Source organism: Mustelus asterias, chromosome 14 (assembly GCF_964213995.1).
Source record: "Mustelus asterias chromosome 14, sMusAst1.hap1.1, whole genome shotgun sequence".
Lineage (NCBI taxonomy): Eukaryota > Metazoa > Chordata > Chondrichthyes > Carcharhiniformes > Triakidae > Mustelus > Mustelus asterias.
In genome coordinates this window covers 104,582,771-104,599,957 of record NC_135814.1, presented here as the reverse complement: position 1 = coordinate 104,599,957, position 17,187 = coordinate 104,582,771, and the positions used below count along the sequence as shown (strand labels likewise).

The 17,187-nt window shown below is 48.5% G+C and overlaps 1 protein-coding gene across 2 annotated transcripts in view; it reads right to left on the bottom strand.

The window, feature by feature from the left end:
* Positions 1 to 910: 910 nt before the first annotated feature.
* The window catches only part of asb1 (ankyrin repeat and SOCS box containing 1), a 17,150-nt gene continuing 873 nt past the window's right edge, over positions 911 to 17,187 (bottom strand). The window contains exons 2-5 of one of the 2 annotated variants that reach the window (XM_078229086.1): positions 15,517 to 15,819; positions 12,054 to 12,439; positions 6,360 to 6,460; positions 911 to 1,725 (exon numbers count right to left, since the gene is read on the bottom strand). In XM_078229086.1, coding sequence (XP_078085212.1) covers positions 1,699 to 1,725; positions 6,360 to 6,460; positions 12,054 to 12,439; positions 15,517 to 15,819 — 817 coding nt within the window. In that variant the 3' untranslated portion in view covers positions 911 to 1,698. Of the gene's footprint in view, positions 1,726 to 5,489; positions 6,461 to 12,053; positions 12,440 to 15,516; positions 15,820 to 17,187 lie in introns of those variants that run through there. The other variant, XM_078229085.1, reaches the window with a different exon arrangement.

The following is a 17,187-nucleotide window of genomic DNA, read 5'->3' as shown; positions in this document are numbered from 1 at the left end:
GTGACATAAATCCAACATTCCGGTTTAGGCCGTCCTCATGTGTGCGGAACTTGGCTATCAGTTTCTGCTCAGCGACTCTGCGCTGCCGTGTGTCATGAAGGCCGCCTTGGAGAACGCTTACCTGAAGATCCAAGGCTGAATGCCCGTGACTGCTGAAGTGCTCCCCCACAGGAAGAGAACAACCCAAGCCTATCCACTCTCTCCTTATCGTTCAAATGCTCCATCCCAGGCAACATCGTGGTAAATCTCCTCTCTACCCTGTCTAGTGCTATCACATCCTTCTTATAGCGAGGTGACCAGAACTGCACACAGTACTCCAGCTCTTTACAACTCCAACATTACCTCATTGCTCTTATATTGTATACCACAACTGATGAAAGCAAATATCCCATATTCCTTCTTAACTATCCTATTCACCTGTTCTGCTGAATTCAGGGATCTGTGAATAATTACCCCAAGATCCCTTTGTTCCTCTGAGCTTCCCAGTGTTCTGCCGTTCATTAAATACTCCCTCTTCTTGTTACTTCTTCCAAGGTGCATCAGCTTGCACTTTTCAGGGTTAAACACCATCTGACACTGCTCTGCCCATCTGACCGACCCATCGATATCTTCCTGTAACCACGACCCCCTTCTTCACTATTAACCATAACCCTTTGAAGTGATGGGAAATCCTGGCGCAAAGACTTGTCCCTCAACTGATTCCACCCTTGTGCAGTGCTGATAATAGGGAGGGTGGGAGGCGAGGGGGGGTGCCATCTTGCCCTGAATGGCACCATGCCATTGGCTTTGTTAGTACAGTTGTCAACATGCAAGAGCAACTTCAACTTCCATTTAACTAGACTAGAAGCCAGACTCTAAGCCTGGACTTTGGTGTCTAGACAGAAAGAAAGGACAAAACGTTTTACTTTTTGCGTTCTTGCTGTTTTTAATAAATTAATGAGCAATTAAGTCAGCACAGAGATACCAACTGGCATGATACATCAACTTGGATTATTTGACCATGTCAAAACAACACTAATATCTAACATTCACTCCCCAGTGAGTACAATAAAGTGTTTTTAAATGCACAGAATTGAATATGGAATTGAATGTTACAACACAGAAGAAAAGTGGTTTTTACACCATGCGGTTTATTGAGGAATAATCGATTAGCCACACACTAGTAACACAGGAGATGATTCGCCACTGTGTTGTCAATAGAGACACCCTGTCAAAGTTTTTCATCTTGCACGCATCAGGACAAGCACAACAACACCAAATTTCAAAACCAGCAACAGTTTATACTGCACGCGAAAAGGATCCTGATTGGTTGGCAGGTCAACTTGGATTGATCGAGGCGTTGCCATGGAGATTGCACCAGGGAATTATTGGCCCCTACAATTTTTGGTCCCTGGTCCTTTCTCCATGACAACAACTTGACCCATCGTCACCCTTTTCTGGTGCAGTGTAAATTGCTACTCTCTTTGAAATTTGGTATTCTTGCATCTGTCCTGCTGAGTGCAAGGTCCAAAGCTTCAACAACATGTCTCTTTTTTTTCCCAGCAATACCTCAGAGTTTCCTCTTTGAGAAATTGGATATGCAATCTGCCCAGCTGGGGTAAATGCTATCATCCAGCCAACCATGCTGGGACAGTTTGTCTCCCACTTATCCTTCCAATGAGTCAGTTCCTGCCCTCCAGGAGAGACAGTGGGCATGGGCTAGATGGCCCAGTCTATCGAGGGCGTCTAATTGAAAAAGTAAGAACTGCAGTTAGTGAGACTGATATTGGAACCGGAGTAAAGCAAAAAAAAAAATTACACATTTAATCATCCCACACTCATCCCTCCCCCAAACTGAAACATTGAATGACTGATTGCTTCAGTGTAACCTTGGGCCAAATTTTAACTCCAAGTAAATCGGGATTTTCAGTGAGTTAAAATGGAACTCATGTTGTGTCTGCTATTATCATAGAATCATAGTGCAGAAGGAGGCCATTCGGTCCATCGTGTCTGCACCCACTCTCTGAAAGAGCACCTTACCCAGGCCCACACCCTGTTCTTTCCCCGTAACCCCACATATTTATCCCCTAATCTCCCTAAGCTTCTCATCTTTGGACACTAAGGGGCAATTTAGTATGGCCAATCCACCTAACCTATAAATCTTTGGACACTAAGGGGCAATTTAGCATGGCCAATCCACCTAACCTGCGCATCTTTGGACACTAAGGGACAATTTAGCATGGCCAATCCACCTAACCTATAAATCTTTGGACACTAAGGGGCAATTTACCATGGCCAATCCACCTAATCTATAAATCTTTGGACACTAAGGGACAATTTAGCATGGCCAATCCACCTAACCTATAAATCTTTGGACACTAAGGGGCAATTTACCATGGCCAATCCACCTAACCTACACGTCTTTGGACACTAAGGGGTAATTTAGCATGGCCAATCCACCTAACCTGCACATCTCTGGAGTGTGGGAGGAAACCGGAACACCCGGAGGAAACCCACACAGATACGGGGAGAACATGCAGACTCCACACAGACAGTGAGCCAAGGCCGGAATCAGGTAGATTTTAAGTCTGAGCCCTGGACTATGAAGCTGCATCTCTGGGTCAGCCTTAGAGAAATTCTGAAACGTATCATTCCGCGAATATGACTGTGTCAGGCTGTTGCTTGACTATTCTGTGAGACAGCTCTCCCAATTTTGGCACAAGCCCCAGATGCTGGTAAAGATGACTCTGCAGGGTGGGCAGGGCTGTGTTTGCCGTGGCCGTTTCCGGTGCCAAGGCTGACATCGGGTATTCCGTGCGGTTTCACTCCTATTTATAGACTTTGCAGTCATTTAATACAGCTGAGTTTGCTAGGCCATCTCAGAGGGTATTTAAGAGGCAGCCACATTGCTGTGGATCTAGAGGCTGGAGTGTGAATAGAAACGCAGCGATAGAGTTTCACCGCAGATGGTAATGTAGAATGGGGAGTTTCCAATCAGCTGTCCATTCTACCCAGTGCCCGATATTCAGGGCTGCTTCACTAGATGATATTAAATACCAGCCAGAGCAAGTTTCTAGCTCCGACTGATACACAAGTCACAAGAACACAACTATAGCAAACCCAAGCCCGGCTGGAACAGGGCTGGAGGATGTTGTACGCAGCAGTACTGTGCAACTGTATGATGCATCAGTTCAAAGGCTCCAAGGTGCCTGTGTTTTTTTGCAGCCTTGTGGATTCCGTGGACCATGCGTATATGACTGCGCTCCCTTCTCAGTTATTTGTAAAACCCTTTGTTACAGTTTTGTTTGCACTTCAGCCCCACGCTCCCAATATACGGGCACCCGGTGCGGAGAGTGGGGGTGGGGAAGGAGGACGACCTGCTGGTGAACCTGCTTCTGGGACTGGCCAAACTCGCCATCAACAGCGGGCAACCAAGGGAGTCGTCCAACCCGACTGCCTGCCTCTCTACCGCGGCTACATTCGCGGCTGGATGTCCCTGGAGAGGGAGCATGCGGTGTCCGAGGGCACTGTTAATGCTTTCCGTGCCCGCTGGGCACCGCAGGGGCTGGGGTGCGTTATCGACCCCTTTAATCACATTTTAGTTTGATGTTTGAAGTTTCCTTTGCAATCTGATTTTGTTTGTTGCAGCATCTCTTCACTTGTCCCTTTGTTTGTTTAACTTAATTTTTTTCAACCTGAAACAGTATCAAGATCAGACTGAAGGGGCAGTAATTGGCGGGAATAGATTGTCCTGTTTTTTGTCTACAGGACGTACCTGGGCAATTTTCCACATTGCCAGGCAGATGCCAGTGTTGTACCTGCACTGGAACAGCTCGGCTAGGGACGCAGCAAGTTCTGGAACACAGGCCTTCAATATTCTTGTCGGAATATTGTCAGGGCCTGTAGCCTTTGCAGTATCCAGTGCCTTCAGCTGTACTGGCCATCTATCTTTCTTAGGGCACCACGGTGGCACAGTGGTTAGCACTGCAGCCTCTCAGTGCCTGGTACCCGGGTTCAATTCTGACCTTGGGGGTCACTGTCTGTGTGGAGTTCGCATGTTCTACCCGTGTCTGCGTGTGCTTCCTCCGGGTGCGCCAATTTCCTCGCACAGTCCAGAGGTATGTAGCTTAGGTGGATTGGCCATGCTAAATACTCCCTCAGTGTACCCAAACAGGTGCCAGAGTGTGGCGACCAGAGGATTTTCACAGTGACTTCATTGCGTTGTTAATGTAAGCTACTAATAAATAAACTTTAATCTCAAATTGGCTGGAGACTGACATCGGAGATGCTGGGGACCTCTGGAGGAGGCCGAGATGGATCATCCCCTCGGCACTTCTGGCTGAAGATTGTTGCGAATACTTCAGCCTTATCTTTCACTGATGTGCTGGGTTCCTCAATAATTGAGGCTGGGGACATTTGCGGAGCCTTGTCCTCTAGTGAGTTGTTTAATTGTGCACTACTGAACAACATGCGATGGTGTAGCCCTCAATAGTGTGACCCGGGAATATGTTCTGGACAGAATGGTCATATTCCAGCATCAAGGAAAGGCACAACATTCTAAATCTTCAGGAAATGGTTTGAAGTGAACTAGTATTAATCCCACCCTGTAACCGGATGATGTTACAGTCAGGTGAAAACATCTCCTGCCTCCTCTGGCTGTTCAGGCAAGTCCACGAAGCTACAAGGTACCGCATGGTAGGTTGTTGCATAAGGCTAAGTCTCACGGGATCCAGGGTGAGGTAGCCAATTGGATAAAAAATTAGCTTGATGACAAAAGCCAAAGGGTGCTTGTAGAGGGTTGTTTTGCAAACTGGAGGCCTGTGACCAATGGTGTGCCTCAGGGATCGCCGCTGGATCCACTGTTATTTGTCATTTATATCAACAATTTGGATGAGAATTTAGGAGGCATTGTTAGTAGTTTGCAGATGACACCAAGATTGGTGGCATAGTAGACAGTGAAGAAAGTTAACTCTAATTGCAACGGGATCTTAATCAACTGGGCCAGTGGACTGATGAATGGCAGATGGAGTTTAATTTAGATAAATGCGAGGTGATGCATCTTGGTCGATCAAACCAGGGCAAGACTTACTCAGTTAATGGTAGGGTGTTGGGGAGAGTTATAGAGCAAAGAGATCCAGGGGTACAGGTTCATAGCTCCTTGAAAGTGGAGTCACAGGTGGACAGAGTGGTGAAGAAGGCATTCGGCATGCTTGGTTTCAACGGTCAGTACATTGAATACAGGAGTTGGGACGTCTTGTTGAAGTTGTACAAGACATTGGTAAGGCCACACTTGGAATACTGTGTGCAGTTCTGGTCACCCTATTATAGAAAGGATATTATTAAACTAGAAAGAGTGTAGAATAGATCTACTAGGATGCTACCGGGACTTGATGGTTTGAGTTATAAGGAGAGGCTGGGTAGACTGGGACTTTTTTCCCTGGAGAGTAGGAGGCTGAGAGGTGACCTTATAGAGGTCTATAAAATAATGAGGGGCATAGATCAGCTAGATAGTCAACATTTTTCCCAAAGGTAGGTTTAAGGTGAGAGGGAAGAGATACAAAAGGATCCAGAGATGCAATTTTTTCACACAGAGGGTGGCAAGTGTCTGGAACAAGCTGCCAGAGGCAGTAGTAGAGGCGGGTACAATTTTGTCTTTTAAAAAGCATTTAGACAGTTACATGGGTAAGATGGGTATAGCGGGATATGGGCCAAACGCAGGCGATTGGGACTAGCTTAGTGGCTAAAAAAAGGGACGGCATGGACAAGTTGGGCCGAAGGGCCTGTTTCCATGCTGCAAACCTCTATGACTCTATGAGTAAGATGGGTATAGAGAGATATGGGCCAAACACAGGGAATTGGGACTAGCTTAGTGGTAAAAACTGGGTGGCATGGACAAGTTGGGCCAAAGGGCCTGTTTCCATGCTGTAAACCTCAATGACTCTATAAGAGTTCAGATGGTGAAAAGTTTGAATGAATCTGACCCCTGAGATCGGATTGGAGCCTTCAATTCACCACAAGATGGAGGGAGTTACTCATCATATATAACCAGCTTTTGTTTTTTTAAAAACGCAAACATATTTGTAAAATTGAGGAATTTTCTTTTAATTACGGTTCCCGCGTGCCTTTGCAAACGGGACCCTGAGAAACATCAATTTTATTCACAGGGTTTGGTGGGGGGGAGGGTTACAGGGGTCTTTAGAATTACGTAAAGTATCAAGAAAGCAAAAGCTCCCTTTCCGAGAGAGGCTACGACAGTTCCATGTGACAGAAGCTCGAATTTGCAGCTGATCGAGTGAGGGTCGCGTCCCAGAGAAATCATGCAGAGATGCGAGAGGTGCAATCCTCCCTCAGGAGTCTTCATGTAACAGGAAGATTTTTACCGTGTCTGGTATGGGCAGTGTCTGGATCAGGTGAAGGCGGAACTTCCCCAGTGCCCTCCGAATAACAACACGGCAAGAAGATGTCAAAGCCCTGGGAGTTCCTGTTTAAAAAAAGGAATGTCATTTTAATTAGCAGTAATGTCAGATCTTTCCGCCGTGTAAGGTGCCTGTTGTAAAACTAAACCAAATGACTCTCGGAGCACCCAATAAATCAAATTCTTCTGGCCAGAATTCAAATCCGATTATTCTGAACTATGATTCAGGGAATGATTCAGTGACCGCACGGTGGCACAGTGGGTTAGCACTGCTCCCTCACAGTGACACGGTGGCACAGTGGGTTAGCACTGCTCCCTCACAGTGACACGGTGGCACAGTGGGTTAGCACTGCTGCCTCACAGGGACCCAGGTTCGATTCCAGCCTCGGGTCACTGTCTGTGTGGAGTCTGCACGTTCTCCCCGTGTCAGCGTGGGTTCCCTCCGGGTGCTCCGGTTTCCTCCCACAGTCCAAAGATGTGCGGGTTAGGTGGATTGGCCATGCATGGGGTTATGGGGATAGGGCCTGGGTGGGATTGTGGTCGGTGCAGACTCGATGGGCCGAATAGCCTCCTCCTGCCCTGTAGGGACTGTATGATTCCAAATGTTGCCATGACTCTCAAAGGGGTTCCAGACCCACCCGAGTGTCAGGATTTGCTTTATTCAATTGCTTGGGAAATACACACTCTCTCTCTCACACATTCTCACCATTGATGAATAATGTAGACAAAACTTCATTGTACTTTAGGAAAAAGATGAGAATTACACAACTCCCCCCGCCGCCCCCCCCCCCCCCCCCCCTTATTGTGGAGGGGGGTCAGGAATCTCTTATCCTTCCAAGATTTTTTGGAGGTATTTACTTCATTATAACTGAGCAAAATATAGAAATATAATATGGGTTCCAGATGTTGTACAGTTCAAGTGTGCTCTCTATGGAAAAGTTCCCACAGATGTGAGAATGGGAGCAATCCCACTGCCCCAGAGGGGTTGCACACCTCACCCGGAGTGGGGGAGAAGACACCACATTTACTCCACACCAGTCAGCTTCTAAAACATCCACCTCCAGGACAGCAGCCTGTGGGTTCCAACCCCATTCCCGAGACTTTGGGCAACCTGGTCAAGACTAACAGTCCAATGCAGTACAGAGGCAGCCCTGCAGTGTCAGAGATGCCGTCTTTCAGATGAGAACCGAGATTGCATCAGGTGGATGTAAAATAAATTCCCACCGGTGAAGTGAAAGAGCAGGTAAGCCCCTCCCCCGCCCCTCTCCACCCCTCCCCCGCCCCTCCCCACCCCTCCCCCGCCCCTCCCCACCCCTCCCCTGCCCCTCCCCATCCCTCCCCCGCCCCTCCCCACCCCTCCCCCGCCTCACCTCCTCCCCACCCCAGTGCGCTGACCAACTTTCTTCCCTCAGCCAACATCACCAAAACAGACGGTCTGGTCAGTCCATTATCACATTATTGTCCATGGGAGCTTGCTGTGCACAAAGTGACAGTCACCTTTCAAACACTGAAACCAGGACACTGTCTCATTGGCTTCAAAGCACGTTGGAACATCTCGAGGTTAGGGGGATTAGTGAGATAAATAAGTTTTAAAGTTTATTTATTAGTGTCACAAGTAGGCTTACATTAACACTAAAATGAAGTTATCATGAAAATCCCCTAGTTGCCACACTCCGGCGCCTGTTCGGGTACACTGAGGGAGAATTTAGCACGGCCAATGCACCCTAACCAGCACGTCTTTCGGACTGTGGGAGGAAACCGGAGCACCCGGAGGAAACCCACGCAGACACGGGGAGAACATGCAAACTCCACACAGACAGTGACCCAAGCCAGGAATTGAACCCAGGTCTCTGATGCTGTGAGGCAGCAGTGCTAACCAGTGTGCCACCCCACACGGACACTACATAGATAGGGCCTGGTTAAGATGCTCTGTCGGAGACTCGATGGGCCAAATGGCCTCCTTCTGCACTGCAGGGATTCTATGTGAGATAGCAACCTTTAATTGCAGGGAAAGTGAGAGATCCCACTTAGCAGAGACTGAGTTTGGGAACTTTGGAACTACATGTATATCCGTGGGGAGTGGTCGGGGTGGTTGTGTAAGATATCTTTGAAGATTTAAATTGAAATTTACCTTTCCATTTTGAGTACCATTTTGCCTGTTAATTTGTCTGCAATTTCTGTTGATTCTGACTGATGTTAAAATACAGGAAGTTCAATCCTGTTTGTCATTTCTTCACTGGGAATGGGGGGGGGCAGAGGGTCGTTTGGTGAATTTGGTTTACAGTTTCACCCGAGGGGTTCAAAACAAAACTCGGGGCTCGAGACCCCAACACAAGACTGAAGGGGGTCCACCAGGACTTTCCAGCATTTAAACACACAGGATTTCACATTTTTTGCTACGTTTTATTGGGGAATTGGGAATTCTGGGCCCAGCCCAACTCAGTTCTGTCTCTCAAAATGTCTCAATTGGTCGGGATGTTGGTGGGTGGGGAGTCTACCATCTCCGATATTACCACAGGAAGTAGTTCTATATTACCACAGGAAGTAGTTCTATATTATCACAGGAAGTAGTTCTATATTACCACAAGACATAGCTCTATATTACCACAGGAAGTAGTTCTGTATTATCACAGGAAGTAATTGATGCCAAAACATTGAATGTATTCAAGAGGCGGCTGGATATAGCACTTGGGGTGAATGGGATCAAAGGTTATGGGGAGAAAGCAGGATTAGGCTATTGAGTTGGACGATCAGCCATGATTGTGATGAATGGCAGAGCAGCTCGAAGGGCCGAATGGCCTCCTCCTGCTCCTATCTTCTATGTTTCTATGTTTCTATATCTATCTTCCTGCCTCTACCACCTCCCACCCCCACATCAGGGAGAGTGGGGCCTGCTGGCAGCCACACTCCTTTGCCCTTGTTCCCAATCCCTCCTCTCAACCTCCCCCCTCACAACCCCCACCCGATAAAAGTCCTCCCACCATCACTTACCCCTGGCCTGGGTCTCTCCCTGATCCTTGGCCTCCAATGGGTGTACTTCCTGCAGCAGCCTCCGCCTTCCCAGTGGCGCTGCAGGGCAAATGAGGCACTGGCCTCTGATTGGTCGGCTGTTCTCGGCAGGCGAGTGTCCTCCTACCCCACCCCGGGATCCTGATCCTCCCTGTAAGGCCCGCCGATGGCCTGTAAATTGCCTGATTGGCTGGGTATAGTCGGAGGCAAGGAGGCAAGGTGGACTTCCCACCGGTTTTCCAACCACTCACAAAGATCCTTGCCGCCTCCATAAAATTCCACCCAGGATCTGACAAAAAGGGAATAAGGTGGAAAGAAAACAGTCGATCCATTTTTGACAAGTGTTTGTCAGGACACAGATGTTGAGGAAGACACTCGGGAGCTCCAACCTCATCTTCAAATTGTCTGGTGGGATACAGGGCAGCTCAGTGGCACAGTGGTTAGCACTGCTGCCTCACAGCACCAGGGACCCGGGTTCAATTCCCGGCTTGGATCACTGTCTGTGCGGAGTCTACACGTTCTCCCTGTGTCTGCGTGGGTTTCCTCCGGGCGCTCCAGTTTTATCCCACAGTCGAAAGATGTGCGGGTTAGGTTGATTGGCCATGCTGAATTGACCCTAGTGTCAGGGGGATTAGCAGGGTAAATATGTGTAGTTACGGGAATAGGGCCTGGGTGGGATTGTGGTTGGTACAGACTCGATGGGCTGAATAGCCTCCCTGTAGGGATTCTATTCTATGAATCTATAAGTTACTGTGAAAATCCCCTAGGGGATAAGGCTTGGCGGGGATTGTGGTTGGTGCAGACTCAATGGGCCGAATGGCCTCCTTCTGCACTGTCGGGATTCTTTGATTTTTGACATCCATTACAGTGAGGTAGACAAGGACTTGGTTAAATCTCTCACTCCACTGCTTGTGTTTATAAAGCATGTTGCTGGTGTGTGATGGATGCTATTCATTATAGCTTAGTATGAAGCCACAATGTGTACTGGATGGCAGATAATCAACAGTCGGTGTATATCTAATACCTGCTCTGTTAGGGACTGGACGCTTGCTGTCTGACCAGCACCGTGACAATACAAAGTGTGTCTCCCATTAATCTTAATCCCTCCAATTTAAAACCTCCCTCTTCCCTGTATCCAGTCACTCAGTCACCTCCCTGCCCCGCCTCACTTTATTGTGAAGATTGTTAAACATACAGACTTACTGACGGCGTACAAACCCTTCCCATCAGGATTTATTTCTAATACCTGTTGGCTGTGTGATAGGAGTTTGGTTAAGTGTTAATATTACTCATATTAGTCTACAATTTCTAAAGCTGGGACAAATCTTGTTGCACCAGACATGAGCAGGAAAGCAATGTCTGCGGTGCCTGAGTCTCCACTGAGTCTCCACTGCTGCGGCATAACTATAGGGTTCGTGGTGGGAGATACAGGACGGATATCAGAGGTAGGTTCTTTACGCAGAGAGTGGTTGGGGTGTGGAATGGACTGCCTGCAGTGATAGTGGAGTCAGACACTTTAGAAACATTTAAGCGGTTATTGGATAGGCACATGGAGCACACCAGGATGATAGGGAGTGGGATAGCTTGATCTTGGTTTCAGATAAAGCTCGGCACAACATCGTGGGCCGAAGGGCCTGTTCTGTGCTGTACTGTTCTATGTTCTATGTTCTATGCTGCGTGCAGAGGGAGAAAACAGGAATTTGCCCATCGAACACTGGGCCTCTCAGAGCTCCTACACCTGGATGGGTATTTTCAGCCACGCAGCGTAAAGGCCCGCAGCTAAACTACATATCACAGCGGAGAAAAGACAGTCATTTTATCTGGAAAACCATTCAGCTCAGGAATTACTTCGGGATGGGATTTGGTACAATCCTTCCCGTAGATTTGGGCGGCACGTTGGCACAGTGGTTAGAACTGCCGCCTCACAGCACCAGGGACCCGGGTTCGATTCCAGCCTTGGGTCACTGTCTGTGCGGAGTCTGCACGTTCTCCCCATGTCTGCATGGGTTTCCTCTGGGTGCTCCAGTTTAGAGTCATAGAGGTTTACAGCATGGAAACAGGCCCTTTGGCCCAACTTGTCCATGCTGGCCTTTTTTTTTTAAACCCTGAAGCTAGTCCCAATTGCCCGCATTTGTCCCATATCCTTCTATACCCACCTTACCCATAAAACGCTCTTTAAAAGACAAAATTGTACCCACCTCTACTACTGCTTCTGGCATCTTCCCTCCCACATTTTAAAGTTTATTTATTGGTGTCACAAGCAGGGTTCCATTAACACCACAATGTAGTTACTGTGAAAATCCCCTAGTCGCCACACTCCAGCGCCTGTTCGGGTACGCTGAGGGAGAATTTAGCACGGCCAATGCACCCTAACCAGCACATCTTTCGGACTGTGGGAGGAAACCAGAGCACCCGGAGGAAACCCACGCAGACACGGGGAGAACGCGCAGACTCCACACGGACAGTGACCCAAGGCCGGGAATCGAACCCGGGTCCCTGGTGCTGTGAGGCAGCAGTGCTAACCACTGTGCCACCCGTATCTTACCCTTCCAGGGTAATCTGAGGACATTGACAGCCTTCGGGTTTGCGTGATACACAGCGAACCACGTTACATCCGGACGGGAAATAAAACGGAAATGTGATTTGTTACCTTTGGCGGCTCGGAAGAGCTGCAATGCTTCCTCGTTCACCTTCATCCGCCCCATGGTTTCCGCATCCAGACTCTCCCAATTCACTAGGTTCAAGTCAGCACCAAAGTCAATCAAAAGTTTTACAAACTGCGCATCGCAGCCGTGTCGGAGAACAGCATCGAGAACGCAGACGGGGGAGCCCCGGGGAAAGGCCGACACCTCCACCGGACCCCAGTAATTATAATCGGGGTTCGCGCCAGCTTTTAGTAACAACTTGAAGCACTGGAGATGTTGATAGGCTGAGCTGATGTAGAGAGGGCAAATACCCAGCGATGTGAACCTACGAGCAGCAGGCATTGAACTGCGGCTGGACACGTGATGATTAACATCGACATCTGCACCGTACCTGCAGCAGAAATGTAAGCCCAGTCAGCGACAGTGTGGGTAATCGCCACAGAAAGGACTATTGGCTGGTTTTTGCCTCAAATTGCAGCGTTAAAGTTTATTTATTAGCGTCATAAGTAAGACTTGCATTAACACCGCAATGAAGTTACTGTGAAATTCCCCTAGTCGCCACACTCTGTTCGGGTACACTAATGGAGAATTTAGCATGGTCAATGCACCTAACCAGCACGGCTTTGGACTGCGGGAGGAAACCGGAGCTCCCAGAGGAAACCCACGCAGACACGGGGAGAACGTGCAGACTCCGCACAGGCAGTGACCCAAACTGGGAATCGAGTGAGTAAATCAGAGAATCCCGACAGTGCAGAAGGAGGCCATGCGGCCCATCAAGTCTGCACCGACTCTCCAAAGATCAACTTAATGCGAGGTAGGTCCATTCAAAAGTCTGACGGCAGCAGGGAAGAAGCTGTTCTTGAGTCGGTTGGTACGTGACCTCAGACTTTTGTATCTTTTTCCCGATGGAAGAGAGTGGAAGAGAGAATGTCCGGTGTGCGTGGGGTCCTTGATTATACCGGCTGCTTTTCCAAAGCAGCGGGAAGTGTAGACAGAGTCAATGGATGGGAGGCTGGTTTGCATGATGGACTGGGTTTCATTCACAACCTTTTGTAGTTTCTTGCGGTCTTGGGCAGAGCAGGAGCCATACCAAGCTGTGATACAACCAGAAAGAATGCTTTCTATGGTGCATCGTGAGAGTCGTAGCAGACATGCCGAATTTTCTTAGCCTCCTGAGAAAGTATTCCATGCTCACATTCAAACTCTCCAAAAGAACATCCCACCTAGATGGGCTGAATGGTCCACTGCTCTTTCTATGGTCTGGATCAAGAGGCTAGGAAACACATCTTGGCAGATGGTCAGGATCACCTGGTCCCCACTGTGTCCTGAGCCCACATTCTCACGCATGCATTTCCCGGTCGGGGAATGATACGGAGCAGGAACCCTGGCTAATATTCCTCGCCCTGCTCCCTAGCCAAGCCAGGAATGCATAAACCATCGCTATGGGGATACAAGTGGCTGTCTCTACACACCTTCTTCCTCCTCTTCATCTCACAGTTCCACAATGGAGGCCCCCTTGCACCATCTGGTCACACCGCCACCTGATTGAATGTGAACACTGAATACTTTCTCAGGAGGCTAAGAAAATTCGGCATGTCCACTACGACTCTCACCAACTTTTACAGATGTACCATAGAAAGCATTCTTTCTGGTTGTATCTCAGCTTGATATGGTTCCTGTTCTGCCCAAGACCGCAAGGAACTACAAAAGGTCGTGAATGTAGCCCAATCCATCACGCAAACCAGCCTCCCATCCATTGACTCCGTCTACACTTCCTGCTGCCTCGGCAAAGCAGCCAGCATAATCAAGGACCCCACGCACCCCGGACATTTTCTCTTCCACCTTCTTCCATCGGGAAAAAGATACCAAAGCCTGAGGTCACGTACCAACCGACTCAAGAACAGTTTCTTCCCTGCTGCTGTCAGACTTTTGAATGGACTTACCTTGCATTAAGTTGATCTTTCTCTACACCCTAGCTGTGACTGTAACACTACATTCTGCACCCTCTCCTTTCCTTCTCCCCTATGCACTCTATGAACAATGGCCGGAACTCTACCACCTTGCCCACCCAGTGAGCAAGGGTCCGACAACGGAAATCTCCATTGACCTCAGGCGGGTATTTCCAGTCTTGCCCAAGCGTGGCTGTAAAACCCTGCCCAGAATGTTTTGTCTGTGCAGTGCGCAGGAAACAATACTTTTCACTCTATTCCAATACATGTGACAACAATAAATCAAATCAAGAGTAGCAAGCAGCCACACTGATGGCAATGACAGCTACCTACATCACATAACCCAGGTACAGTTCTCTATGCTAGGTCGCAGGTCACAGTCATGGGTCACAGGTCACGACCCGCAGTGGGCTGGCAAGATGAGCAATGGCTACCGTTGGGCTTTTGCACAGCGCTGTGCCGCCCAACCCTCTTCCTGATGTGGCCCCATTAAACACTTGAGAGTGTAAATTTTGGGGGGGCTGGGTGGGAGGGGTTAAGAGGGAGGACTGATTTCTGACAACTGCATCCTCCATTTTGCTTTCTGGTGGTGGGCCTGACCTAATGGACTGCTCCCTGAGGCTCGACTCTTGCTGTGAAGAAAGTCTGTGAAGAGGGTGGGATCGGTTTTTTTCAGGGAAACCAGTTTTTTTTCATCAACATATCCCTCCCCGCCCCCCCCCGCCCACCGCCCACAGGTTCAACTCCTATCCCCCCAATGCCTCACTCAAAAATTAAAGCCTTCCCTCTTCACCTATTCCACCCAGCTCTCTTAGCCCGCCAGAATTTTCACTCTGAAGTGTTGAAGACGGGGTCCAACAACCTGTCCTGGTCCCCCCATGCCGACGCTATAGTTAAGAAAGCCCACCAACGCCTCTACTTTCTCAGAAGACTAAGAAATTTGGCATGTCCAATACGACTCTCACCAACTTTTACAGATGCACCATAGAAAGCATTTTTTCTGGTTGTATCACAGCTTGGTGTGGCTCCTGCTCTGCCCAAGACCACAAGGAACTACAAAGGGCCGTGAACGAAGCCCAGTCCATCATGCAAACCAGCCTCCCATCCATTGACTCTGTCTACATTTCCTGCTGTCTCAGGAAAAGCAGCCAGCATCATCAAGGACCTCAGACATTCTCTCTTCCACCTTCTGCCGCTGGGAAAAAGATATAAAAGTCTAAGGTTACGTACCAACCGACTCAAGAACAGCTTCTTCCCTGCTGCCAACAGACTTTTAAATGGACCTACCTCGCACTAAGTTGATCTTTCTCTACACCCTAGCTATGACTGTAACACTACATTCTGCACTCTCTCCTTTCCTTCTCTATGAACGGTATGCTTTGTCTGTATAGTGCGCAAGAAACAATACTTTTCACTGTACACTAATACATGTGACAATAATAAACCTAATTAAATCAAACTTGGGGGAAAGAATCGCTCTGTACAAAGGTAATTAATCCAGGTGCGAACCCCAACTCACTTGATTAGTTCTTTGAGGATGTCTGCCCTGCCCACCCGCGAGGCGTGATACACGGGCGTGCTGCGGTGGTGGGAACTTCCGTTGGGATCCGCTCCTGCTTGCACAAGGATCCTCGCACAGTCCAAGTGGCCATTCAGGACAGCCACATACAGCGCCGTCTGCCCCTTAACATCCACCAAGTCCACCTCGGCCCCTTGCTTGAGGAGGTAGTCCACACAGTCCGCGTGGCCGGCCGTGGCTGCAATCCGTAGCGGTGTACACGGCAACCATCCACAGCACCACACCGATTTCTCATTGATCCGTCTGCAAAATAGCATGACAACTTTATAAACTTGTCCCTCAGCTAGACCCTGGTTCAGATTCCGGATCACAACCTTGGCATTTTTCCTTCTTTATTACTTCTGTTAGTCAGGGCCGGAATAGGCTAAAGGGGCTGAATGGCCTAGTTCTCCTTCTAACTCAATCTCTTTCATGTTTTGCTTCACTTATACAGGGCCTTTGGTGAGACCACATCTGGAGTACTGTGTACAATTTTGGTCTCCTAATTTAAGAGAGGTTTTTATAGCATGAGAATCAGTTCAGTGAAGGTTCACTTGACTGATTCCTGGAATAGAGGGGGGTTATCATAGAATCCCTACAGTAAAGGAGGAGGCCATTTGGCCCATTGAGCTTCTACTGACTCTCCAACAGAACATCTCACCCAGGCCCTATCCTGTAACCCCACACAAGTACTCCGTTAATCCCCTAACATCTTGGGACACTAAAGGGCAATACAGAATTTGAAAAAAAACCATTTCATCTTGCACTCATCAGGACAGATGCAAGAATATCAAATTTCAAAGGGAGCAACAATTTATACTGCACGTGAAAGGTACTTGTTGACACGTCAACTCAGGTTGGTTGAGGCATTACCATGCACCAGGGAACCGCTGTCCCCCATATGGTGCGATGCCTGGACATGTTTCTTTTGCCTGCAGAGGACAGTTACCACATATTAATATATGTTCATGCTTCAACAGGATGTCCCTTTTATTAGCAATATACAAATTGTTGTTGTGATAGTCAAGTGATTTGAGATTGGTAATTGTCAATGACTTATTAATTGCATTGTTACGGTTTAATTGCAATTGCATTGTTAGACAGGCAATGGGCATTTGCACTCCTACGAATGGTAACCCAAGCCGGGAATCGAACCCGGGTCCCTGGCGCTGTGAGGCAGCAGTGCTAACCACTGTGCCACCATGCCGCCCTAAATTGATGTTCCCCAAGCGGGGATCGAACTCGGGCCGCAATGTTGAACCCCAACCACTAGACTATTTTCATTGGGGTGAAGGTTTGAGTTCGTGGGCTGGGGTGTGGGGGGGGGGGGGGGGGGGGGGGGGGGCGGTTCTGGTTGCAAAACCAAACAAAATCCCCTTGTTGCAGATGAGATACCTTCTCCTGAAACCAGATGATTTATGATGCTGCAGCTGTATTTTGTATCCAGCAGCCATGACGTAACTGAGGTTATTTTTGTTTGAAGGCTGCAGGATGGAAGTCCAAGTCCCGATGAGAGAGTAAATAAGGAGTTCTAGAGTTGGCTAATTTTCACGGACGGGTCTAGCTCACGAGGGGGAAGCAGCGATGGACAACTCTGGGTGAGGGTGTGGGGATCTGCTTTATTTCAGCTTG